General features: G+C 34.4%; 1 protein-coding gene across 1 annotated transcript; it reads right to left on the minus strand.

The window, feature by feature from the left end:
• Positions 1-142: 142 nt before the first annotated feature.
• On the minus strand, positions 143-27,452 carry LOC128992071 (uncharacterized). The gene is made up of 4 exons (XM_054415462.1): positions 27,414-27,452; positions 22,709-22,860; positions 9,020-9,242; positions 143-1,996 (listed from the first exon to the last, which is right to left on the minus strand). Exons 2-4 carry the CDS (start codon positions 22,856-22,858, stop codon positions 1,692-1,694), a joined length of 678 nt encoding a protein of 225 aa, XP_054271437.1. The 5' UTR covers positions 22,859-22,860; positions 27,414-27,452; the 3' UTR covers positions 143-1,691.

Consider the following 27,452-nt stretch of genomic DNA (forward strand, 5'->3'; position numbering starts at 1 on the left):
CCCAATAGCCCAAAACATTGGCTAGATTTTCTTACATGTATCCTTGGATAAAGCCTAACGCTACATCCTTTACACCAGGACCAACCACACTTTGTTATTAGTAACGTTGAAGTACAAAGGACAATGAAAAAATACGTCTATATAAAAAGTATAAGTTTATTTATAAAAAGCTGTTCTTACAACCTTTTAAGTTTTCCAGATACGTAAATGCTAAATACAACTTTTACTTATTTACATACAATGGTTTTGGTCCATCAACCACACTTTTGTAGCATCACTCTAGACATATTTTAAGGAAATCCTTCATATTTTAAATATTTGACAAGTGCAGGCAATCGGAATTGGTGTTCAAGCGTCCAAATCATTAATGCAAAGCGTTCCATATTACCAAAATAAGTATTTGATTAAACAAATTGATCGATTTATAGTTCGAAGGAGAAAACAGTTTACATAAATAAATACATTTGTGCTTTAGTAGTTTCCAGTTATAAAAGCAATATAAATACATAACTGAAGGTGGGTCAAGCTTTAGTAACTATTAGCTTTTAGCTGCTAAGGCTCCCTGAAAGACTTCTGTAGCAGAGATATAACAAATCGGGCAATAACAATTAACATTATACAGGTAACTTTTACAACACTCAGTAACATTTCGTAAAGTATTTGTCTAAACAATTTAAGTTTTACTTGATCTATAAACAGAATTAGAAATAATCAACAACAATGGTGGATGTTTTTTTTTACACACACCATTCCTTTGGTAGCTATTTTGGCACATTTTAACATTGATTACCAACATAACAAGATCATAATGTATTTTTGCAATATCTTAGCATTATTTAGTCCATTATTTTGGTTATTATAGTCGAAAGTTCCCTATAAGGTACAAATTATCATTCATAGTTCAATTCAAAACAAATAACATAATAAAATTTAGAATTGTAGAAAATAGTAGCATACTAAATAAAACTTGTTATAATGTAAACATATAAGACTGAAACTCCATTATAATGTCATGGGGGGTAATCTATACACTATATATTTTTTACATTCTTAAAATCATCAATTAAAATATTTTGAACATCTTATCGCTCTATACTCTATATTCGAAACTCGAAACTAGTTCAATTAAAGACCTAACAAAATATAAGAGATAATTTCATATTTAATTCCTAGTCTATAAGTTTAATTCTTCTATATACACAGTATAACTACATCAATAAATATATTTTTTAGTCTTCAAATGCAAACGTCTAAATAATACGAGTAAAATGATTATTTCGTCCATAGACAGCCAAATAATTGTGCCCTAGTCAAAATACATTTTAAGTTTGTGAGTAATTAATAAGTAAGTAATTGTGAAAAATAACAGTCTTTTTTTAATATTTTAAAAATTAGTTTTGTTTTTATCAAAAAGGGTGCATCATCAAAAAGGGAGCTTACTCAAATGTTAACAATAAAATTAGTTATAAATTACTATTTGTTGGCTTATGTTTAATTTTGACACTTTCACATATATATGTCATGATGTACAGTTAAAACTCCTTTCATAACATTCGCTTTCCTTACTGTTTTAGCAGTTTCAACCACACGTTATGACTATTCTCGGTACCTACCAACTTGGTCAATTCACGAGTTTACCAAATTGAGCCTAAAACTTCACTTGCAACTAAGATTTCACCAAATTTCACACGTCAGTAGATACTCCGGCTGATCAACATGACCACTCCCGACAACAACACAAGTATAACTGTAGGTCCAGCCAGAGGGGCGGAGTCCTTGCAGGTCTCTCGGATGCCGACCTGAGGCAGCCCCCGGCGTCCCAGGAGGTTCCTGACTCCTCGAATGTCCGCCATGCCCAGACGGTTGTTCCTGGCCAGGATGATGGTGTAGTGACTCTGGTTGGGAGAGCAGAAGGTGAGCACCATGTGGGTTTGGACTGCCTTCATCACTTGAACAGTCCCTGCAAACTGCTGGTAGGGCTTGCTCAGCATGGAACCTGGAACAATTACAGGGGTTTTTTACTAATTTAATGATTAAGCCATTGTATAATGAGATAAATAGATGGCTACATACATGACATATATATTCAAGATAGTATTCATAAATTCGGTGGTTTTGTTTCCTAAGACAAAATAATGGGGTTAACAAGTGTGGTCAATGCGAAGAAATTATACGTGTTTTCGATCAAGTTAGTATCTAAATTTGGAAACATTTTGTAACTATAATTGAAATATTGGTTTCGAATAATGAAGTAGGTGGCCTCAGTCGAAGCACAAAATGTCTCAGGGTAATTTAGCTTTGGTGATAAACCTTATGACAGAAAATGTTTAAGTCATTGAATGAGTCAATTTCTATGAGCTTAACATCTTTGTGAGAATATGGACATAGATGTCAAGGGAAACAAATAGTTTACCATCGATTCTTGCTTATGCTGTAGTTACCAACTTCGTATGATAGAGGAAAGTTAGCAACGATAACTGTAACAAGTCTAAGAAACTTTCTAAAATAATCTTGCTCACAAAGTAGGACATAGGAGTGGTAAAAAGTCTTCTGTAAGAAAATAGTTTGTCTTAAACATTTAGTTGGTAGTGTAATACTTGCCTATAAAAATAATTATGAATTTTAAATATTCTCGTAATTACGTTTTAGATCAAATTTCCTTAAATATTTTTAAAATAAATTATTTTTGCAAATACTTTAAATGGCTAAATGTTAATTGTATGAATCTCAATTATTAAGGAACTAAATAAAATTGACGTTTCCTTAAAACGATTTCAAATATTCCTTGAAACTATTTAAATACTTGTATGGTTGCAAGATGAAAAAAATTGGAAAGTTTTGGAAAGATTTGAAAACATCGTGATAATCACTTTTGAAAACACCATATTTTTCTCCACGCGTTTTATCACGTCATCATTAAATAGGAACAGATTTTAAGAAAGTTACTAAAATAGGCTATTTAATCTCCCAATGGATGCGAATGTACGCCTTTAAATTTTATTTTACCTAAACCTCAACGACAGGACTGTAAAAGATTTAACATCTCTCTCAACAACACCCGTTAAATCGTCCTACTTCTCACAAATAGTGGATCATAAATCTGTTTGTGCGACTCTAACGTTTAATACTTCAGGGAAATTTGATTTGGGTTAAACTCTCTGTTAGTACCGATTAACATATCTTCCAAGGTATGTACAATTAACATGTTTCAAGGGTTTTAAACACACAGAACCTCGCGTAAAACGTTAAACTGGTAAAGTTTTTATTTTTATTTTGATAGAGCTCAAAATCCAATTGAAGTAGGAAGAGCGTTTTCTAAAGTTAGTTTTATAAAACTTGTTTAACCTTTTTGTTACTTATCATAAAAAAATCGTGAAGAAAATTTGGCAGAATAGAGGGAAGGCAATAATAAAGTTAAACCAGCATTAATTGGTAAAAGTACAATACAAGAATTAACACATGTTAACACTAAACAATTCACTACAAAAATCAGAGGCTCGGTTTTGAAAACTCCTATGACCATCATTTCAGTTTGCATAGCATCATTAAAGTATTAAAGTACAGTACGGTTAATGTTAAAAACTTCAAAACTGTGAACATCCTATATTTTAATATTCAAGCGTGTTTCTTGAAAACCTTTTTTCTCAGCTCGTGTGCATCGTGGGGAAAATCTACGGATACTGTTAGTAAGGATTAGTCTGTAGATGTGCAGAATCTCTTTATAAATTAAAATAAGCACAAAAATTAAATAAAAAAATTTATATGTGCCTTATGGGTTGCCACACTTGTGACGAAATAACCACTAAATATATACGGAAAACCATAACGAATAGAAGAAATTCCAATCACATGTTTTATTTACAGCGTGAGGTGAAAATAGAGAAGTCTGTACAATTTTACATTTCATATTTTTGGTCAAGTTTTCGACCACTAGACGACATCTAGTTTAATTTATTGCATAGACACTGTAAAACAAAAATACAATTTCAGAAACTCTTAAAGAAATTCTTACTTTCCATAAATATCATACTTTCCATTTTGGATAGTTAAATTACATTATATTATTCCAAGCTGAAACAAACATCATAGCCACTAGGCCTATTGTACTTTTTAATAAAAGGTTGGCGTTATATTGTGACAATGTCAGGGTTTGAGCCATTTATTTTATAAAACGGGAAAAATGTGAGTGTCGTTGAAAACATAAAAAAATACATAAATAAAACAGTTATGAAAAAACTAGCATACTTATATAAATTAGCTGTCGCTTTTGTGTTTAATCATTGACTATGTTTAATGAATACAGGGTAATTTTGTTCATAGTTTAAACAGCATATAAAAACACCAATGAAAAATATACTAAACGTATTTTCTTGTATTGGTCAATACGTGTTTTGGTGTTTAAGATTAAACCTGACTCAGCCACGATTCTAACACAAAGAAAGATTAAAAGGCGATACACTGAGGAAGACAAAACCCCCGCCAAAATGCCAATGAACTGAAAGCAGCGTTCTGCTCCAATCAAAATAAAAGCATCCTTTACGACGTAATCCATTCCAGAACGACGGCCGGCTCGTCCTCGTCCACCGCTGTAAAACCGGGGTCTTCCGCAGATCGGGACCAAGCTTGTCAACAAACATGACACAGGGCAGCTGGCAACATCATGACTCTTACAACTAGGTCAGATAAATTAATTGAGAAAATAAACAGCAGTCGTACTAACTTTACACATTTTCATTAGGACACATACTAGGGAGACGGTTTCGTCTTAGGGTAGACTAATATTAGACATGGCATTTTTAATTTATATTGGTATAAATACTTAATTTCGTATTGATGCGCATATAATTTACAGTGAGATTTCGTAAAAAACCTTTCTTTCTGTACTAATCGGATAGCGGTGATCCAACGACGGAAGAAATTTTGCTGCTTGGACAGCTTGCTAGTTCCTATTTATTTCTAGTTAATTATGTATATGCAAATTTACACTCCAACGTAAATGTATAAGTTTACCAACACCATTTCCAGTGAAAAGACCTTTCGAGTTATTTGTTTCAATAATCGCCATTTTAATCCCATCGTTCTTTCTATTACTCTGTTTCAGGAAGATTCTCAAACTAATAATTTTCATCGATAATATTCAACGGCATATTCGTTAAGAACATAAACTTCATAAATTGACCTTGAAAAAGTCTGGAGATGGGCAATTTCCATAGAGTAACGCGATAGTCTCAGGCATGGAGTAAGTTGGGGGTTGGATATCGACTGTCCGATGTCCGTGTGTCATACAACAAACGTCTTCCGCCTTATCAATCAGGGGGTAATCAGACCGTGACACGCCCCCCCCTTCTCCTCTTCCCACCCCTTACAACCCTCACAATCACAACAGTGGACAGAGAAGTACTGCAAAAACTACAAGAGATGAAATGTCCAAGCAATCCCGCTAAAATGTTTTGACCATTAGGCAAAAGAAATAACTATTTGAACAGGAAAAAGATAACTTCAGCTTTTACGTCGTTGTTCTAAATGCATCAGAGGCAATTATGTTTCATATTATAGTTTTGTTTAAATTAAGGAGGTTTTTTGTCTACAGGTTAATGAAATCAGTATAGAAAGATTTCAACACAGACATAAATTGTATCGCAAATGGTAATACACGATGACGCAAATCAGAACGTTAAGGGTCGAATAGTATCAATGTGTTAGGTCAAAACCCTTAAACAAGTTTTTGTACAAACTACGATGAAATTCCAAGCGGTACTTTGGTATTATACGGACCACACCGATAAATCAACTTCCAAATACGATTTTATATATTAGTCTAAATCTAAATCTTCTAGGTTATAGTTATTATGTGTGGTCGGTACAAGTACCTTCCAAGCAACATAATATTGCACGATTTTTTTTATTTTACCTCGTCAATACGTTTTACCTGTTTTGCAAAACACAATTAAAAGTTACCCCACTAGTAAACAACTACTTCCCTTACATTTAACGTTGAGCCCTTATGAGTATTAACCCCGAAGTTGATAAGGTTAGTAATTAACGTTGCATTGCAGCTGGTAGCGGACAGCCCAATTATAACTAGTAACAATCAAGTAGTTATTGTAGTTGCGTGAGACCCGGCCTCACCCACACACGAACAGAGGCAATTCAACTGGGACAATGGTACAATAGCCTGACTGTTGGCGCAGAAAACTAACTAGTCAGACATCACTGTACTACTATATTGACATTTGGATGGCTAGGTACTGATGTAGACATTACATCTATTTGGACCAAATTGGATGGGCCATACCATAGCTACGGTATATAACTCTGTAGTTTCACCTAGGTGTTGTTACTGTGGTAATTGATGTGGCATAGGATGCTACAGTGTACAATAAGTGTTGTACGTTTAGTTTGACTTGAAAAGTTGTATTCGACATAAATCAGCAAACACCAGCGTACTCTGTCGGTGGATTGATAAAACAATGTTCTATTTTTTGTCTTAATCTGGCTTCTAAGGTAGTAATTCTTGTTATTGTGCAATGTTTTTAAGATATTTTTTAAATAGGAAGATACTCCTTTTAGGCGTATCATCCTAATGTATAAGCTAAAGATAATCTGTCTAAGGCATGCTTCTCTCCGGGTTATGTAGAATGCATTTTGATAATCGGCGTCCATCTAACTTTTCCATAAGGGGGCTGGTGGATCTGGGAGTAAATAACTCCCAGTAAAGAGGGAGGTCCGGGCATAATAGTCCTCGTCCAAATAATGGTTAAAGGTACAACATGTTTGATTTTACACATTTCATACCTAAACTGGCAGAATTACCCGTTACTTCTTCGTATGCGTGAATTACTAACTTTTATGTTTTCACTGTACAACCTAAAAAAAGGTAGTTAATTAACTTGATTACTTCTAGAGGGAGGTCGAGCCCTCCCCAATTAATTGATGGATGCCCATGATTGTATGTTAATTATTTATTTATTTTGTTGTACTAAACCTTAAATTATTAATTACGAATAGAGTTGTTCATTTGACAACCGTTAGTAATCTGGTGTTATCGCAAAAGACTAAAAAGAATTGCCCTAATAAAATAGAGGTGACTTACTTTAGGGTGACAGGTTTTACCAACTTTGAACGGTATTCTAATAAAATATATTGATCCCCTCTATTATTGCATTTTCTCAGATATTATAACGAAAGAGCAAAGCTTAAACTGCAAAATATACACCAACTGTCTTAGTAACCGAGTGGTAAGTGCTCGCCTCAAATCTGAAGGTACGATTCCAAGCTGGATAATTTCTTTACCAATATGGTGAATATGGTATTTTGGTTTCATTATTGAGCTGACAAAAGGTCGACGATAAACAAGACCCCGTTACTTTTACAAAAACGTAAAAACATGCTGTTGGGGTGGAAACACAAATAAAAGATGAAGCAATTTCTGTAAAAGAGTCTAGACTGAGACTGCACTTGGAGGAGGATGAACTGTGAAGCTGCCAATTGTGGCAATAACCGCCTTCGTATGTCAGGGGATTGCCAACTTTAGCGGCCATACGTCATCCTACATTGCATCTAAACTGGTTGTCCTAGTCCTGGCCAACATTGTCTTGCCTTTCTATTTACGCCTGTGCAAATGTGAAAATTGCTTCAAATGTTTTTCTTATTTCTGTTATGAGAAATAAATAAGATAATAGCTTCAGTTGTGATTGTTTAGTTTGGTTCCATGTATATTTATAGAGAATCATGTTAAGATAGTGTTAAATAAATGAACAAGTGAATTTGGAATCCGGAATTCTGCTAATACTGCGAACTCTGATAATTCAGTTTCTCGGAGTTTTTTTTTAGGAATGCTGGTGAACAGTAATCAAGGACTATTAGTTATGACATTTTCTCTGTTGAAATTACACTGTTTATCAACTGGTTGAAATCGATCACAATTATTGTAAAAGAGTTTATATAAATATATCTATCGTCTTGTTTTATAGTGTAAATACGAGTATATCGTGGTGGATGATTTTTTTATTCCATTCGCCTTTAGCTAAGTTATAGATGCTATAGTAAATAGTATTTGTTAGGTTTTCTTATAAACAATTTGTAATACTTTATTTAACTCTTAACTTCCCAACATAGTCTACAGACCTATAAGTTGATCTAAGAGAGTGGTGTATCTGGATATATCCATATACCCGGAAGGTCAGTGGTAAAATCTTGCCTTGAATAATCTAACACCAACAAGTTAAGTGAAAATTGTCCACAGTCAGTCTTTTTATAACCGAAGTACCATTTTAAAGTAACATGTATGGTATATGTACTTACGTACACTTTGGCGAGTTAACAGAACATTGGTTTTGTTTGTCCACTTAAAGTAAATGGCGAAAACAATTTCATAACTCTTATGGTCTGTTTTCTTAATGCAAGGAGACAATTTATAACACTAACAAAAAGTCGGAAACGTTTTACGTATTTATGTTATGTTATGTGTTGAAGACTTAGAATATGAGTGAACTGAGATGGGAAGAGGCATTAGTAGAATAGTTGGAAATCCATCCCTGCATATCATACGATATGATAATGGGCATGTAAGGTCTAAAATATTTTTGGCAGGTTGTTCTGTTGGCCAAGAAAATGGGAAATAGAAGACTCTCAAGTTAAGATGATTCAGAGGCTACTATGACGTGTAACAGACGCTTTAATTTTGATCGTATTAAAAACTGATAAAACATGTAAAATGGAGGTTCACCATTTGACCGACAAGCGAAAATGTCGGTCAAATGACCTGTCGACCAAGTGACTTTGTCGGTCAAATGGTGGTCCTGTTAAAATAGTTATCATTATTCATAGTTATTACATACGTAAACCTTTGCTTGAAGTTTTTTAAAAGGTTGGATCAATGACTTCTATGGCAAATGAGACGACAACTTGACAAACGTATAAGTATAATAACTTAGAAAAAAGCCTTAATTTTTTTTAAGAAATGTCCATCTACTCATTTTTTTACCTCAAAATGAAAAGGAAGATAACACACACTTACCATTCTGTGGACCCCACGACAGCCAGAAGCCAGGGTTTGACTCATCAGTGATCCTGAACCTGTACTCGACGTAGCCCGCAGGCTCGTGCCACAGCATCTTGAGATCAGAAGAGCTGGTCTGTGATAGATGGACCATGGGACAAGTGTCTGTCACCTGGACCCCTCTGAACCTCTGCTCGTCTCTGTGTTGTATGATCTCCACAGTGTGCCACAGCCCCATCAGCTGTAACAGGAACATGGAATTGAAACATCATGTAGAGGTCAGTAGAGCTGGTCTGTGACAGATGGACCATGGGACAAGTGTCTGTCACCTGGACCCCTCTGAACCTCTGCTCGTCTCTGTGTTGTATGATCTCCACAGTGTGCCACAGTCCCATCAGCTGTAACAGAAACATGGAATTGAAACATCATGTAGAGGTCAGTAGAGCTGGTCTGTGACAGATGGACCATGGGACAAGTGTCTGTCACCTGGACCCCTCTGAACCTCTGCTCGTCTCTGTGTTGTATGATCTCCACAGTGTGCCACAGTCCCATCAGCTGTAACAGGAACATGGAATTGAAACATCATGTAGAGGTCAGTAGAGCTGGTCTGTGACAGATGGACCATGGGACAAGTGTCTGTCACCTGGACCCCTCTGAACCTCTGCTCGTCTCTGTGTTGTATGATCTCCACAGTGTGCCACAGTCCCATCAGCTGTAACAGGAACATGGAATTGAAACATCATGTAGAGGTCAGTAGAGCTGGTCTGTGATAGATGGACCATGGGACAAGTGTCTGTCACCTGGACCCCTCTGAACCTCTGCTCGTCTCTGTGTTGTATGATCTCCACAGTGTGCCACAGTCCCATCAGCTGTAACAGAAACATGGAATTGAAACATCATGTAGAGGTCAGTAGAGCTGGTCTGTGACAGATGGACCATGGGACAAGTGTCTGTCACCTGGACCCCTCTGAACCTCTGCTCGTCTCTGTGTTGTATGATCTCCACAGTGTGCCACAGTCCCATCAGCTGTAACAGGAACATGGAATTGAAACATCATGTAGAGGTCAGTAGAGCTGGTCTGTGACAGATGGACCATGGGACAAGTGTCTGTCACCTGGACCCCTCTGAACCTCTGCTCGTCTCTGTGTTGTATGATCTCCACAGTATGCCATAGTCCCATCAGCTGTAACAGGAACAAGGAATTGAAATATCAAGTAGAGGTAAATAAATATAAATATCTGCTTTTATTATTTGTAAACATTGTGGTTCCGTAAGTCTGACACTGGACCCCTTAAAATCCTCTGGGGTGGAGCCCTTTTGACCGATCTGCACCAAACTTCACACAAACTATCCTTGAATAATGCTTAATTCCTGAAAGTTTCATTACAATCTGTCGAGGGGTTTCGGAGTCCATAGGGTATTTACATGCATGCATAAATACATACATGAATACATACTGAATACATACTGACTTCTTCTTTATAGATACATACGTCATCATAGAATGAAAATATCAGTAACATTTCAATGTTTTTCCATTTTTTTTTTTTTTTTTTTATTAGCCTTCATAGAATCGTATCATGAAGGAAGGATTAGTGAGTCAGTCGCGGCTTTAATAGCTTTTCCTCAGAATCAGCTAAGCTATGTCGTGTAATGCCAAGCGTTTTCCCGTTTACACATGCAAAACCTATAAATATCAATGACTGGGTCGGTCTTACACATGTAAGGGAGCCTTCTGTTGCATAACATTGGTTTCTCTTATTGTAACACTACTGTAGTGTAAGTACAGTTATTGTTTGATTTTTCTTAAAACAAAATCGTACGCAATATAAAAAAATTACAACAATGTGCTCTAAAATATAGATGTAAAATGAGAAAACCTATCTAAATAATCTTTACCAAATGTGAGACAAACTTTAAGCTTCACAATAAAATGCAAGGTCTGCATGTACTACTTTAAGTACGATCTAATATTTTGGAACGCCCTAAGGGACGACAACAATATTAAATTTAACTCAACAAAAAATCATAAACAATTGACTTAACTAAAAATGTCTAGGCACCAAAGATTTTCACATAGAAAGTCGTGCAACTGTATAAAAAGTTAATGTTCTTCTTTTTGATACATTAGGATTTAACGCGCTTCAACTTCTTTATGATCGCCATTACAACCCTCCGCGTCAACAGCCACGCGAGTTAGCAATCGCGCGTTTTTGCAAGCGTAACCCAGATAAGAGCTATTGACTCGGCCAGGGGCTGGGCCCAGCCGGGGCGGCGGGATCCAAATTCGGAAGTGTCGAATCGATGTGGCGGCGACCGACTGGCGGGCTCCTCCGCGGGCGATGCGCCAGGTGCCCCCCAAAAATACTCCCCTAAATCCCACCCGGTGTAGTACACCCTTGTATATACCCCTCCCGATGAGGGGTCACTAGAGTGGAAAATGGTATACATAGTATTCTCGAATGGGAATTGTTTGATTAACTTTAACTTTTGTTTTGGTAGAATTATTTCTGGGTGGTTGAACCCTCGACGTAGATCTCAAATATGTGATGGAGACTAGGAATTTCATGTAGTTTATAATTGACGATAGATGTGTGAATAAAAATTGTGACCAATTAGTTAAGAAAAAAAGAATAAGTGGCCATTGTTTCTGCAGAATGTCTGCAATGTAGTCGTCTCTTGTTATGTTTTTAGTATCTTCTAGTACATGTACAATTGTATGAACAAATGTCAAGGCAGTATACATTACATATATGCTTTGCAGCTGCCCTTTTAAAATAGTTTAATTTTTGATGGTTTGTGAAAGATATTTAGTGGGGTGACTGAGCTAACTCAAATATGAGTGAAAGACTACGTATAAATGGAATGAGATGTAGAAAGAAGTAGTAGAATGAGTGTGAACGATTTGCACATTGCTACAGGCTAACGAGCTGTTCAATAATTGAGTTTTTTTTTAAGTAAAGACGATTAATTAAAAGCCAAATTATTAAGGATGTCTGCTTGAACCATCAAAAAGCTATCATAGCCTTCAGGGTCCATCCGGTGACCTTATCTTTTTAGGTGAGCCCTACCACCACTCAAATACCCAGTAAAATAGTTTTAAATTTCCTCATACTTAGTGTATTCACAAAACTTTGTGGATTCTTCTGTCACCCACCATATTTAATAAAAAATTGCAAACAAACTCAAATGATCAACATTTATAGTTATTTTACGTTCGTTATCATCCAAATCAGTTATATAATGCTAAGCGTTAAAACTCTAACGAAAAAACATTAGGATTGCTAAGATAAAACCTCAACATATCAATTGTATGTAAGTAATCCAGAGGCTAAAATGATTGTTCAAATTCTATTGCAAGTTAATGATATGTATCTTTAGTAAATTAGATAAGTTACTTTAATAATCCTATACGTTCAGTGGTATGTTTTGGATTTTATCATTAATCAGATTTCATCTGACATCTAACTAAGTCTAATATTGCAGTTTGGTTCATTTACTTAAATAATACATTTGGGTGATTAACAAAGTATGACCGAAGGAAGAGACAAAACCTTTTCGCTCTATGAGGTTTTAAGGCTGCAACTTCATAACTGGCTGCGCTACACTGCTTTCAGACGGAGCACATTGATCTCAAAACAATGCCAATGGCATGGAATTGTAAAAGGAGAAATTAAAAATTAACAACTAACAGCTATAGTTACCTTTTAGAATAAATTTAAAACCATAAACAGGGCACACTTGTGTTAAATAAATTTAACTTAACTAAAGTAAACTTAATACGGTCATCATAGGCTAAGAACTTTGACTATATTATACTATCGTGCGGCAGCCATACCTTTTCCAGGATCAAGCTCTAGCTAATTTCATAAAAATTACTTCTTGTCACATTGTCCTTCAAAATTAAATAGCGAACCACCACAATCTTATGCATAAGTGTTCACTGCGTTCGCCCAACCTCTATTTGTAATAATTATTGTTTTTTAATGTCAGAATTTTTCTTATTTTGACGACTATGCAGTTCACTATTTTGTTTATTGTGATGATTTCCAGCTTTGACTTGGCTTGTGTTTTAATTATATTCTCACTTGATCATGAGATCAGAATCCAGTTAACGAATCCTAACTAATTTTCGTGGCAGTAAATTCCGAAACAACCCCTCAAACATAAACATATAAAAACGAAAAACATCAAAGGATTCCAGTGTGTTTGATAATGCGGTATTTGCAAAAATCCTGAACACATGTCACCGACTGTCCGGTGTCCGTGGTAATCTCTGGGACATTTGTCTCCCGTTGACAGTGTTGGACCAGTCCCAAGCCAAGGGTGCCAAACACCCCCCCCCCCCCCCCGTGGACAGGGGTGTGACCACAGCCAGCCTTGGACACAGCTTAATGTGACCGATCAACACTTCTTTCATTGCCAGTGGAATACTTTTGTTTTCGATAATAATTGTTTTAACGCTACATTGAATATAACTTTAGTGGTTTAGCCAGTAGCGAACTGTATGCAGTATTTGTGGTTATTACATAAATAAATAGATGTAGCATGGGTTTTGCATACTTTTACAAGTTTGAATTTGTAAATTAATTGTATGGTTAGCTAGCCATCTATGAAATGAAACTTTCAAAGTTTTGTAAATCAGAAATATGTATAAGTACTTTGTTTGAATTTAGTTTTTTACGATAAGTTCCAGAACCCTCAACGTCGTGATATAGCTTGAACTTTAAACCTAAAAAACCAAAACCATTCATAACTTAATTTTAAAAGCCATTTTTGTAACCAACAGCAAAACTAGCAGGCCAGAGAAGTAAAATTACCCAATGCGTTGAATTGCTTCTTTGAAAAAAATTTCTGAAAAATACATTTGTATTTATTTATCTTTTTAAAAGAGCCACTATGACGAATATATTAAAATACATTTCACCACTATGGCGTAAAGTGACTCTTTTTGACCCGAGCTCAAGTTTTACGATCCAGCAAAGCAGAGGTCGGAAAATGAGTGAGGGTTGAAAAGCAACTTTTGCTTGTGTGATGTACTATATTTTTCGTTATATTCCACCATTTTTTAATCAAACTTCGTTACAAAATGACAATTATGTACTTCCCATGTAAAGATAACCTCTCAAAACTACTTCCAACTTGTTTTTAATTTTTCAAATGTAAACAAGCAGCTGTTTTTTTTTTATTTCATCTGTTACGATTGTGTTAGTGTATATTATACTTTCGATATGTCGAACTATTGACAAGAAGGCTGATAAGATACAATCAATACTCACTTTCGATACATGCGATTATTTACAATCGAAATTTACAGCTGAGTTTACAACAGCTGTTTTTTACTCCCTAGGGGCTTAAAACTATTTTTACACCCTAGAGAGTAAAATGCTACTTTAGGCCAGTAAAACGTGCATTTAAAACGGCTGTTTTGCTGCAGTATAACAAAAAAATATTTTTCATCAAATAAAATATTTAAAAAATAGTTAAAAATAGTTTTATATTAATTACTATTTCATCTTATATTATCTGGGACAAAACTTACGGTTTCATTTCGTCAAAAACGTCCAAGCTTCAGTGGTAAGCCTGATGAATGGCCGAAATTTTACTTGAAATACCGTAAGATTTGAAGGCAAAATCTATAAAACAGCTGCAACCTGAAAGCTGTCTACCTACAGAACGCTTACAAATTAGTGACTTAGGTTTTTGTTTCTATCAGTAAAGGCAAAAACGTAACGTTAAACAACGTAGCAAGAAGAGTTTTGTCATGTTGGTTTGTCGTAAGTAAAACAAGTAAAGCTTGCGTGCAATCGGGACACGCAATTAGTAATTACTGAAAAAACACGCATATTGCAAACATAAGAACTCACGACTTGAGTGCGCAGTAAACCTGGAAAAATCATTCCTTACATCGCCGATAAGGTTTGAACTGCAGCTTTGTTCCTTGACGATTGCCTGTATCAGCTATTATTTTGGTTCAAGAATGTTGTGAATGAAAAATACTGAAGACCTACTATAAAACAAGGAAGTAGTTAGTTATTTTAAATCAATACATTTTACATCAGACTTGAATTAAACCATCACTACAAGCTAAGGTTTGAACTTTAAACTTGTACTTATTGAATGTGAAATGTACTAAGAATATATCACGTATATTTCATTAAATCGTTTTAAGAATTGTCCCTGTAAAATTACATTTGATATTTGTAACAGTGTCAGGCATAGTTTATGGCCTAGAAAACAAAATGTAAAACGAAATAGAATGTTTATAAAACAAAATGAAGTGTATGTATTTTAATTTTTAATAATAACTAGCTGTGTATGTATTTTAATTTTAATAATACTTAATATAACAAAATATTGATAGTGATTACCTTACAAATAAGGACAAACACAATAAGCTACTGAAGATTTATGTAAAAGAATGGTAAAAGGTAGTAAAAGATTTTTAAATTCAAGAAGTTGGACACTAGCGCTGCCCTACAACTCTACATTGAACTCAACGAATGAGAGCTTAGCAGAGTACAATACGTTGTAGAGTCTACAAAGTACATTTTGGTACTCTACTATTTTTCTGTTGTACAACTAAATAACTTAATTTCAATCACAAGTCAGCCTGGTGCTAGCAAATAGATGCTAACTTATTGGTTTTATTTTTAGAATAAGTGTACACACCACCGAAGGTCAACATGTATATGGTTTTATTTAATTACTTGTATTGGAAAAATGAAATAACAAAAAATATGCTTATCTTCAACCATTTAACATTAATATAGGTAGAATGTTGTAGATTAATGTTGTAGATTAATATAGTAGAATGTTTATGAGACGAACCCCTGAAGGTGTACTATTTTCTAGCCAAAAAATATAACATTAAGAAAGCAATTAGTTATTTTTTGTTTAAGTCTCAATAAATTACTTAAATTACACAGGTAGATATGAAATTAAAACTGAAAACAACTTAACACCCAATAAATCATGTGAATAAACGAAACAAGTCACAATCAAATCAGTTTGTATCAATATCAAGTAAAGTCTGGATTTTGTTGCTACAAAGCTAAAACGAAAAGAGATGCATGGTGCAGAACATTGTTTTGTTCGATTAATTAACAGTTAATTGAGTTTCCCTACGTATTGGAGCGTTGTGCCAGTGACCTGCTAGGAAGCAGATTATCCATGGGGTGCCAGGTGGTAATTAAAAGTGACTTAGGAGACAGCCTGGCCTAGATAACATGCGATGTATTGCCCAACACAACCCTACTGCAGGGGGTTCTCCCTTATTGTTCTATAACTAGAGGCACTTTATGGCATATTTTACTGAACACTAGAGCATCCTATATTGCTGTACTAGTGACGTTATGTTTGATCGGTTGAACTTAATGGTAGATGGTAAACATAGAGTGATTAGATGGAATATTTTAATAGAATAATGCTCTTGAAAGTATAGTAATCTCACGTAAGTTGATTTCTTTTAAAATTTTACAAACTTTAAGTGTATTACTGAATTCATATCTCGGTTTTCCTAAATAGGGTTTCCTCTACCCTATTAGAGTGCTAGCTATATGATTGATGAAATGGAGCTCGTTAATGTGATAATAGGATAAAGATTAAAATATGAGAAAATTCCCAAAATACAAATTACGATATGACTTTTTGTTGTTATTGATAACTTTGATTAATTAATATCAACTAATAATCCCAAATAGTCATTTCTGGTACCACTTATGATTTTTCTTCATTAAAAGTGCGCTTTTAAAATTATACATTTTTACGGAACTACTATCTCTCTGGAATAACCTACATAATGTTTTTTACCAAAAATACTATTCCTGTTCTATCTGCTTCACTCTATAATTATACCCTAAACCAAATTCACCAATGATACAGTTGGTTTTCTCACAACTTTAATAAAAAGTATTGAATAGTCTATCTTAAAAGTAACATTAAATAACACAAAAACTATATTTTGTGTCATGTTCCCTGTCACTGTCTCAACATGCCCCTGATTTGATATTATAGTTGATTTCTGCTGTCCCTTGTTTTTAATATTTCTTGGGCTAACGATACTACATTTGATTATTTTTACCTGAGTTTATAGAAGGCAGTTCTGGTAAATCTCGTCAAACTGTAGCACATTATTATTCGTTTTTGAAGGGACTATATGAAAATGATGCAACACATCATTTCGAAGATAAATAAATATAAGAGTTTGTTTTGAAATGAGCAAAAATGTAAACAAAACATCTGATCAGCTGGTTATGATCTTACTTTGGTTAAAATCTGCTGGGAATTGGCTGAGTACATGTTTGCTATAATTTATCTCTGTATTAACTTTTAACGAAAATTATTACCGTTTTACAACAAATGTTAAAACAGTTTGGCTGATGGTTAACTTAAATCTAATACTGAAATAAAGTTTTAGGATAGAAAATTTTCAATATTTTTTTGAAGTTAGGTACGGGTTTTATTTGGTTCACATTTAAGAAGAAATAGCATGAGCCATAATTCCTAAGATGTAATAAAGTATGTACTTTAAGCACTTGTCCGATATGTTTTTAACCGCCTTTTATTGATTTATGTATTTTATTATGCAAAATATACTGCTATTTAATCGAATAGAAAGTTTGGTATTCGGGGTTAAACGGGGCCTGCCTTGTTTTGGGGCGCAAACAAAAGTAAACAGTCAATTTTCAATGTTTTGACTAAACCGATTTTACTTGAAACCCGTTTGAGATAGAAAAGCACTTCAAATTCAAAAGTTGTAGATCATTTGATGTCACACGACGAATTTCCACTAGATTTAAGATCCAAGCATTGGTTCAGCTTAAAATATAAAATCTTGCAAAATCAAATTTTACTGGAAATAGCTCTAACCCCCCTTAAATTTCGAATTTAGCAAAACCCCGTCTTATTGCACATCTAAACCATACAAAGACCCCCTATTCAAAATTTGATAATTCCAGGCCGTATATGTTTTTAATATATACAGTAGTGATTTATCTGTCAATGAGTGGTATTTGCCTTTTATATATAAGATTTGTTTATTCGCGTCATTTTTTTATGAACTCGACCTCGTTCACCTTTTTGATAAGTTTACAATTTTTGTTACAGTGATAGCAATAATATTACCTATTAGAATGAGTTACAAGAAGGGGGATAGTAACGTAAGCGTGAGAAACTTTCCTGCGCATTTATTTTCAACTAAGTAGATCACAATGATTTTAACAAAATCTTTCATGTGAGTTTTAAATTAATGTTACGTTGTTCTTTATACATTTTTATATGATTTCAAATTTATATAAGTAGGTTTTCAGGAATTCATTCTATTTCATTTGTATCAAACTCGTACCAGTATTGTATGAAATGTAATTTTGCTCATTGTAATGTTGTTTTCAAGATTAGTAAGTACATTCTGATGTAAGTTTGATCAACACGTAAATATGGAGGATTGCATTTGCCATTAATTACTCAGTTTTATATGATACTAGCTGGCCCGACAGACGTCGTCCTGTCCTAATGTGGTTTTATGTCAAATGAAATGCTTGTTCATTTTAAAGATGAGCTCATTCGCATGGCTCAATCACGTCCTGGTTGAAGTTCGTTCGCTACGCTCACTCACCTTTTGGTTGTAGATTAGCTGTTGTCAAAAATTACAAAAATAATAGTGCTGCACCCTGTTGGTAAATCTATTAACTTTTTAATGATATTGAACATCACAGAATCAAATTGTTTAGTTGAACCAGCTGTTAATATTCTTTAATTCCATTTAATATGAGTACTCATAAGGTTAACAATGGATTTTTCACCACACTATGATGTTTTTGGCTGTATTACATACGTTAATTGGTGGCTGAAAGTTACGTTTTGCTGGCCATGCCAGCTGTCATCGCAATTTGGGGACCGGGCAGGTTTTTACAGGCCGAGGCTGCAAAATCAGCTGTCCGCTTACTTACTTAAAACATGAATGCATTTTAAATACACAATCAAAATCCATAGCATTGCAATATAATTGTGTTATTATCACCGTTGCCTAGCAACTATTTATTTTTATTTTTGCTTATTCCTCAAATTATTTCTTCACATAACCTTAAAGTTGTAGTTGTGTTGACTATCAGTATTCAGTGTGCATTATTATAGTGGTGAATAATGGTAATAGGGTATAGTGTGGTGAAAAATAGCGTTCGTACCACGGACCGAAATGGTTTTGCAGCTCTCGATCAATTTAAGTTCTCGACTTCGTCTCGAACTTAAAAACTATCTCGAGCCGGCAAAACCTCATTTTCGGCCCTAGGTACGAAATATACTATTATCTAATGCCGCAACCCCTAGGTCTAGCCTGAAGTAATGTGAAAAACAATCCCAGGCTCGTGCCTAGCGTCCTAGGACAAAAAAAGGTTAACATGGGAAACTCCAGAGCCACTGGGGCGGAGCCCTTTTGACGGATCTGCACCAAACTTCACACAAACCATCCTTGAATAATGCTTAATAATGCCGGAAAGTTTCATTACAATCTGTCGAGTGGTTTCGGAGTCCATAAAGGACAAACAAAAAACAAACATACATTGGATTTATATATATATATATATATATATATATATATATATATATATATATATATTCTGTAAATTTCCATAAAATACAAGACTTTTTGTAACTTTTATTGAGACTACATTACATTTTCTGTGTAACTATGATTGCATAAAAACAAAGCACATATTTTTGTGTAATTAATTGTCCGTGTTTCAAATCTATACGATGAACTCCCTTTATCATATTCCGGATTGATATCTGACTCAGTTTACTACTTAGGACTTAGTCCGCCTATTTAGAGATAAGTAGGAGAGTTTTAACTTGCATCATAGTTTTATTTACTTTGAAGTATTGTTGGAGCCCAACCTAGAGTAATTTGTTTTACGGATGAATTCCATATTACTTACATAAATTGTTACTAACCATGAAACTTTACCTACAGCAGTTTAAACAGTTAATTGTTTCAAATTGTAGACCCCTAATTTCCCGCATGAAAAGTAGATTTGTGATATTAACAAAAAGAGCCCTTTAAAATGACACATCTTTTATAGTGCATGTGCCAAATCTCGGTAAAATTTTCAGATTTGTCGTAATGGGTTGTTATCGGATTTTAACCAAGGGGTCAGTGAATACATTATTGTCATATTGTTAGAGGTTTGTTTCGACAAACATTTACTGTTAGCGTCTATCCATATAATGTTTAGGAGTTCATGAACAAAAATGTTGTTTATGAATTACAGTGAAGTAGGCTCAGGTACAGAAGTACTAGGTACAGAAAAATAGATCAATAACGTCCTTGAAAGCAAAGGTCTTTTAGGTTATAATTATTTTATTAAAATAATCATCAATATCATTTTCACCTACCATTTTTTTTTTATTTTTATATTTCTTATATTATCATTTTTTATATTAGTGCGGGAAATGTTCGCAATAATTGTTTGGACATCATCCAACTGTATCTGCTATCCAAAATTTGAATTTCACAGAGTAACGATTGCATTTAGTTTGTTTTAGTCTTTTAGCGAATTTCCCTATAGGGAAGTAGCTATTACCGTAGGTGGCACGGTAAGACCTAGACCCGGGACCGATTTACTTTTTCATTTTGATGTCCCCAGAGGCCAAAAACACCATTCGTTCAAATTTTTATATATGTATATATATATATAGACATATATATATATATATATATATATATATATATATACGTCCGTGAACGCGATAACTTGGAGTAATTTTTGGCCGATTTTGATGAAATTTGGTTTAGAGCTGTAAAGCGGGATAAACCTGAATGAGTTCGCGAACCAGCACGATCGGACCATGGGAACGGGGCTTTACGGGGGGTTTTATGGGGTAAAAATTGGTTTTTTTCATTTTTGACCCTCAAAACACAAAATTTCCCAATTTCTCTTTAGACCTTTTTAAAGAGCTTAAAAAAACAAATAATTTAGTATATAAAAGTATTTTTGTTCAATTATTAGTAACGAAGAAAATTAAAAAAATTGTAAATTTAAAATTCCCATGTTATTCTTATGGAGAATATTGTCAAATGTTGTAGTTTGCTTGTTTATGGATATATTTTGATCAAACTTGCCAAATTTATTTATTTTTTACTAAGCTATCAATATTTTACTCAAAAACACACTTTATTAGTTTCCTTGTAGCAGCAAACCTAGGTACTCGTTAAACCTAATGTTATTAAAATATATTTAACTGAAAATCAATTCAGACAAATGGAAATTCGCTTAGTCGGCAGGTTTGCTGCGGCGGGGGTATTTTAAATAAAAATGTCCCTTCTGCTTTAAAATCACCGGCATTCAAAACGGGTTCTAAAAAATCAGAGGATATAGAAAAAACTAAACATACATGGTACTAAACTATCATTTCATATGTTAGTACCATGAATAAAGAGGCCAGATTGAGCCCTTGTACCGCACATTGGTGATGGGTCCATACTTGATTTATTGGGCTATCAATTAGTCATGCTCAATGAAATAAATTAGCAATGGATGGAACTATCCCTGGCAAAAACCGTAAAGTTTTCAATTTCTGAGACACAAAAAATTAAATCATGTCCTACATCAAGTACTGAGACTTAACACCTAATGTTTGCTATATTATCTAAATTCTTTTGTAATTTTTTAACACGGCATATTAATTGATTTGTTTGGAGGTTAACTGAAAGAAAGGCCCACAAGGTTCACCCCATTATTGAAATATTTCATATTATTTATCAGTATTTTTCATGTAACATGTAAAACTTGATATTTTAATTTATTACCGATTCAATACTCCCAATGACGTTGCGGGTAGGGTGCATGTTGCACACGTTGGGGTCAACAGCACCCTTCTCCTCGGATCCATTCCACTCCTGGGCACCACAAGACACCACGAACAGCACAACCACCTTCCACCACATTCCGGACACACAACACACCACAAACACAAACACGCGTTTGTAACAATAGACGCTATCTCGCGGAGGTTATCTATGAATAACGACTTGTATGATTAGTTCGGTTGTTTTCAGGCCTCGAATGAAGATAATAGAATATTAGCTGAGAGCGGGAGGCGGTTCAAAGTCACTCCGAGCAGTCGGTCGCTTCTCAACTAAATTAAATCGACCTTAACCTCGCATTAACCAATGGACATCATTCCGTCTGAGTCATAACGCTGCTGTTTCAGCAACAATTAACAAGGTGGCAGTGTTGTTTTTTAACCTAGAATTTATGGGGTGGGGACTCCTTCAACATGTGATATAGGGGTGTTCTCATTGGAAAAAAATACGTTAAGGAGGCGTTATCCTTTGAAATATAAGCTACGGGGGCTCTCATATGAAAAAGTAGCCTTTAGTATGAGAATGAGCAATGGGAGTTTACGAAGGTGTTCTCCTTTGAAATCATCCCTAGCGGCTATGTGAAATCTCTCTCAGAGAATGACAAGCCTCAAAACTTGATCACGACCCAATCATTCTACTTAATGCAGGTTGTCCTTCGTAAATATTGGAATAGTAAATACACACTCCATGGCGTTGACCGATTAGTACATATTTCACTACTTAATGATACATTTAAATTGTCACATGACTTTTACAGGAGGTAGTTCTTTGATATCTATTCATGCAGTGCAACATAAATTGAGACATTCACGTGAACATGTCACGACATGCTCCATCATGTTTACCTGGTCAACATCGAGGCTGCGCTGGGGCTGCATGTCCCGACAGTACTCCACAGAAGAGTCTAGGTGAGGGGCGGAGGCGAGGGTGGCGACAGTGAGCGCCGCGACGCAGCAGCAACACGCCGACGCCCAGGTCTGCCAAGGGACGGTCATGACTGTGGAGGAAGAGAAGTGATAACAGAAAAGGAAAATGTTTTATCTACGGAGGATTCTCCAGAGAGGAATATTGCGCTGAATATGATGTGGGTGCCGAGGAATCTACAGGAGAGCAACTAAGCTCTGTGAACGGATCTCCATAACCTCTTTCTCCTTTATCAACTCATAGATCTATAAACTTAATAGAATAAAGGTTTCCTCTGTACCATCCCATAATTAGCTGTCCTACTTAACCGATGTTTACGCTTTAGTTGTCTTGATAAAGCCAATGATCCGGCGCAGCTGCGATTGCGATGGTAACGAAAAAGATGATTTTCTTAAGGGATTCACCCCCTTGCGTTTAGATTATTTCTAGTGTTCACTTTCAAAGATACAGTTATGCTGGCCCACTTTCTTGATAAAGGCTTAAATATGAATCGTCATCTAACACATGATTCTTCAGTTGAATGTTAAACTATTGTCACATTGTAAGACATACATACAAATAAACAAGATACATACAATAACAATTAATAAAAATGGATTTTAAATCGGCTATTTTTTTTTTTGTAATTGCAACCTGAAAAGTAGAAGGGCATTGCATTACTATTTTTACCTGGGTATTAAGTGTTGCACTCTATTAAAATATGGGTAATCTTTGCATGGGACCATTCGTTTCTACAATAGTTGGAACGATTAACATTATAACGATTTTCAATACATGAACTTCTTAAGCCTACCGTTCCTAAAGTACAAAGCTATGTTATAGAAAATCAGGTTTTGTTACGTTAAAATTATTCCATGGAAAAACTTGTATTTTACTGCACTGTTTTTTAAGTTATCGGAAGTAGTTATGAACAACTCTCAAGGATTGGAAGTGTTACCTGTATGTTAAAGCCGATCTTTACTTGGAAATCTATAATAGTTGCTATTATAGTTCAACATTTGGAAATAATCACAAGCAAACCTGTATTGTAGCCCTCAGTGATCTGAAACATGAGATACATTCAATTTAATGACTCGTTCACAAAGCTTATCCACTCCACTTAGTCACGCCCATTTTTGAGTGCATCTGTTCTGAACTAACACTTAATTGTATGTGCAAAGTGTTATTCGTTTTGTTGTCATCTCCTGCTAACACCAAACCAACACAACACAAACAGTTAAACAATTATTTGTCACACTGAAACGAAAACGGCTGTTTCAATACATGCGTGGCAGGCCTAACGTAGTAATTAGACCACTTTTATCCCTAGAGCAAAAGAATCACTACAGTATCATTTACCCTTTATTGAAAATATTGAAATTGTATTTGACAAGAGACCCCTTGCGCAAATTGCTCAATTCAATATGGTTCAAAACATGTTTCTGGTACAAAATATTCCAATGCAATACCAATTTGCCTTTTCAAGATGAATTTTGGTTTAGAACAGGTACAAGATGGAATAGAACTACTAATTTACAATAAATTTGATGATTTTAGGTCAACAAGCTACAACAACCTACACAACAAAGACTGATTTACCTACTGCAATCAGATCACAGTTGTCAAAAGTAGCCTATTTAAAACACCTTATTTCATGTTTAGTCTATTGTTTACAATCTGACTGTAGAAAAATTCAACTGCAAGAACGTCTGTTACATTACAATTCACATTTGAAACGTTGCGTTGTAAAGAAAGTGAGTTAGCATAACTAGATCTTTGAAAATGGACTCTAGGAATAAATTGAGGTGAGGGGGGGATTTCCCTGAAGGAAATCTGAAGGAAATTACCTTTTTAATTACCATTCGCTGGTGCGCTATCCCACAGCCTTTAAAATGACACCTCAATCTTAAAAATTGGTTAAGTGCGATGGCTGGAAAAGGGACCTCCTTATTGAAGTAAGTAGGTATATTGATTTTTCGTTACTAGAAGCTAAAGTGACTCTGTTATACACAACCGAGTTGTGTATAAAAGTTATGAAGTTGAACTAAATAATGATGCAAACTAAGAAATAAATAATATGGTTCATCACACTAGCAAAAAGTTTCATTTAAGCCCTTCCTCATTTTCAGTCAAACTTGAGCTAGAGTCTAAAAGAATCGCCTTAGCCCCAATTTTTGAAATATATTTTATCAGCGAATTTTATTGAATCATTCGGAATGTGTATTGTAAAATGTTAGCAGCGCATGAAAAGATGGTGTTATTATTTTCAAATTGAGTTACACAGTTTATGGTATTGGTTATTTTTATATATTTCCAGAACCATTTTCGATACTGGTACAAATAATATGTATTGCCCTTGACCGTGTCTCTTCCAGCCGTCTCACTTCTCTGTATGTCTGGTCGACCACCACTCGATAGAGGGTGTGTTAATCCCACAACACAAAAGAAAAATAGCAATATATAGTACCACAGCTCTAATAGCTCGATAATAATAAATACATTCCTAATTCAAATTTTGATGAGCCATAGAGTGCATTGTAAAAATTATTTCCAGAATAAAAAACAGGCCCATCATGTGCAATCAGGTATATAAGGAATAGTGCTGTATATGCTGTGTTTTCATGCTAATTTTATTTTAAATGTGTATCAAACTCGGCTTTGTAATATTAACAACTTTAAGAATACGTTTTATCCAATACTATCTCAAATTTATATTTACCTAACATCTATATCAACGTAATATCAATTTTTACTTACCACCAATAAAGTTTTTTTTTATTTCCCCTCCCGACATTACCAATATTTTTGTTCATGGATGGAAAAACTTGAATTTTAAGTACAATGTTAAAAATACAAACATAGCTGAATCTAAATCTGGTAAAACAGGAAGATCTCAATGTGGTTTTTAAAATCTGTTTAAATGTAAATGTGTTTGTCTAATTGAATTTACATTTTGCCATTTCATTGGTACAACAAAACCGTAGCCAAAGTTATAGTCCAACTATTCAAAAATGTTTACATTCGTGGGGAGATCCGTTTTACACTAAAGGTGACTTTTCAAGTCCTGTTACAATAATTGGAGCTAAAGAACGATATGTTAAGTCTTGTTTTACACTGTAAATGTACAGATAAGTGTACAAGTAGCATCTCTTATCGTTATGTCAATATTGTTCAACTTTTGTTAAGAAAGCTGTCCATGAATGGAGTGTTGAGTTTGTAGATCAATTGACTCATTAATTTCTGTTCATGTTATAAACTATTTTCTACACGTATGTTTTAGTAACATATTTTTTTTTACAATAAAGTCAATAGGCCGAAGTACAAAGGAGTAGATGAATACCCTAAACAAAAAACATAATATTTGATCATATTGTATAAGGGAAAAGTAATTTATACCAATGCAAGCGTTAAACAATAAATAAAGTCGAGTGTATCAGCAATATGATTACAATAACATAAGTATCATTTTCTCTTATTTAATTAATTACATTTGAAACCCAGTGCTAAATGGAGAAAATTAATTCCTTTAATCGTTTTTATCCGTATTAAGATATAAAAACGTAAAATGAACTCTTTACATTCAATTCACGCACCTATTTAATGGAAATGTTGTATTAAATAATGCTATTTTATGATGTGGTATTCTAATAAGAGATCAAAATACCCCTTACAGTTATGTTTATCGAAATAACATTTACAATATTAAATTGTGTTCATAAGCAGAATTATCATATTTATAAACATTTGTAAATTTGTAAGAGCTGTTTATAGGTAATAAAACAGTTACGTAGTAGATTAGGCATATATATTGTGTGTTATGTCAACTACTGGTGAAGGTTTTTCATCTTTAGTAGTGCTCAGTAGCTATTTCAAGGATGATATTAGCTTAAAATGCTCAAAACTGGATAGTCATTTTAGTTGGTATGCCAAATGGAAAAGTTTCATAGGATTTTGCGAACATGAAACATATAATAGAATAGTTGCCCTAATCCAAGACTTTAATGAGTTGAGTCATAAATGTAATGACATAATTAATGAACATAATATGTCCAAACGAAATCATTCAACTTTAACTTAATTCGAGTGCAAGTACTAAGCGGTTTGCCCTATGAATAAAATAATTATCATAATTTCATACAAAAGAAGCTATGACTCAATGACAGCTTGCATCAAGAAATGTAATGGTTAACTAGGCACTAATTTAGTTAGAGCAAGGAAAACAATCAGCTGATTTCCCCTTGCTCTCAATTATTTGTCTGTTTTCCAGCATGCTCACTTGTGTTCCCTAACAATTTTTAACAAGTCAGCTGTTTTAATTGTTGAACATTTTAAATTTAAAAAGAAGTATAGATAATTGCGCCGTGTAAAAAAGTTTCAAATGTGAATTATTCCCAATTATTCCCGTTCGAGGTCACCTCGCAAGTGAAATTTGGTGTTCCTGTGTGAGGCAAAGCCGAATGACACTTGAGCTAGTACCGGTAAATTCTCGTCTCTGCATTAATAGAATTTACTATTTCTTTCATGACATCTAATTTAAAAGAATAAACATTACATTGTACCTTTGATTATACATATACCGGTAAAATAATTAATATTTGGCAACATAAAAATATCATTAATAATCACTTGACAAATTGCTTCACCAACCTGAGAGTTGAAATCCAGAAAGCACTGACAGCGCGTTGT

Source organism: Macrosteles quadrilineatus, unplaced genomic scaffold, assembly GCF_028750875.1.
Source record: "Macrosteles quadrilineatus isolate MER2022 unplaced genomic scaffold, UCM_ALF_1.0 Scaffold_4__1_contigs__length_99947679, whole genome shotgun sequence".
In the NCBI taxonomy this organism is placed as follows: Eukaryota; Metazoa; Arthropoda; class Insecta; order Hemiptera; family Cicadellidae; genus Macrosteles; species Macrosteles quadrilineatus.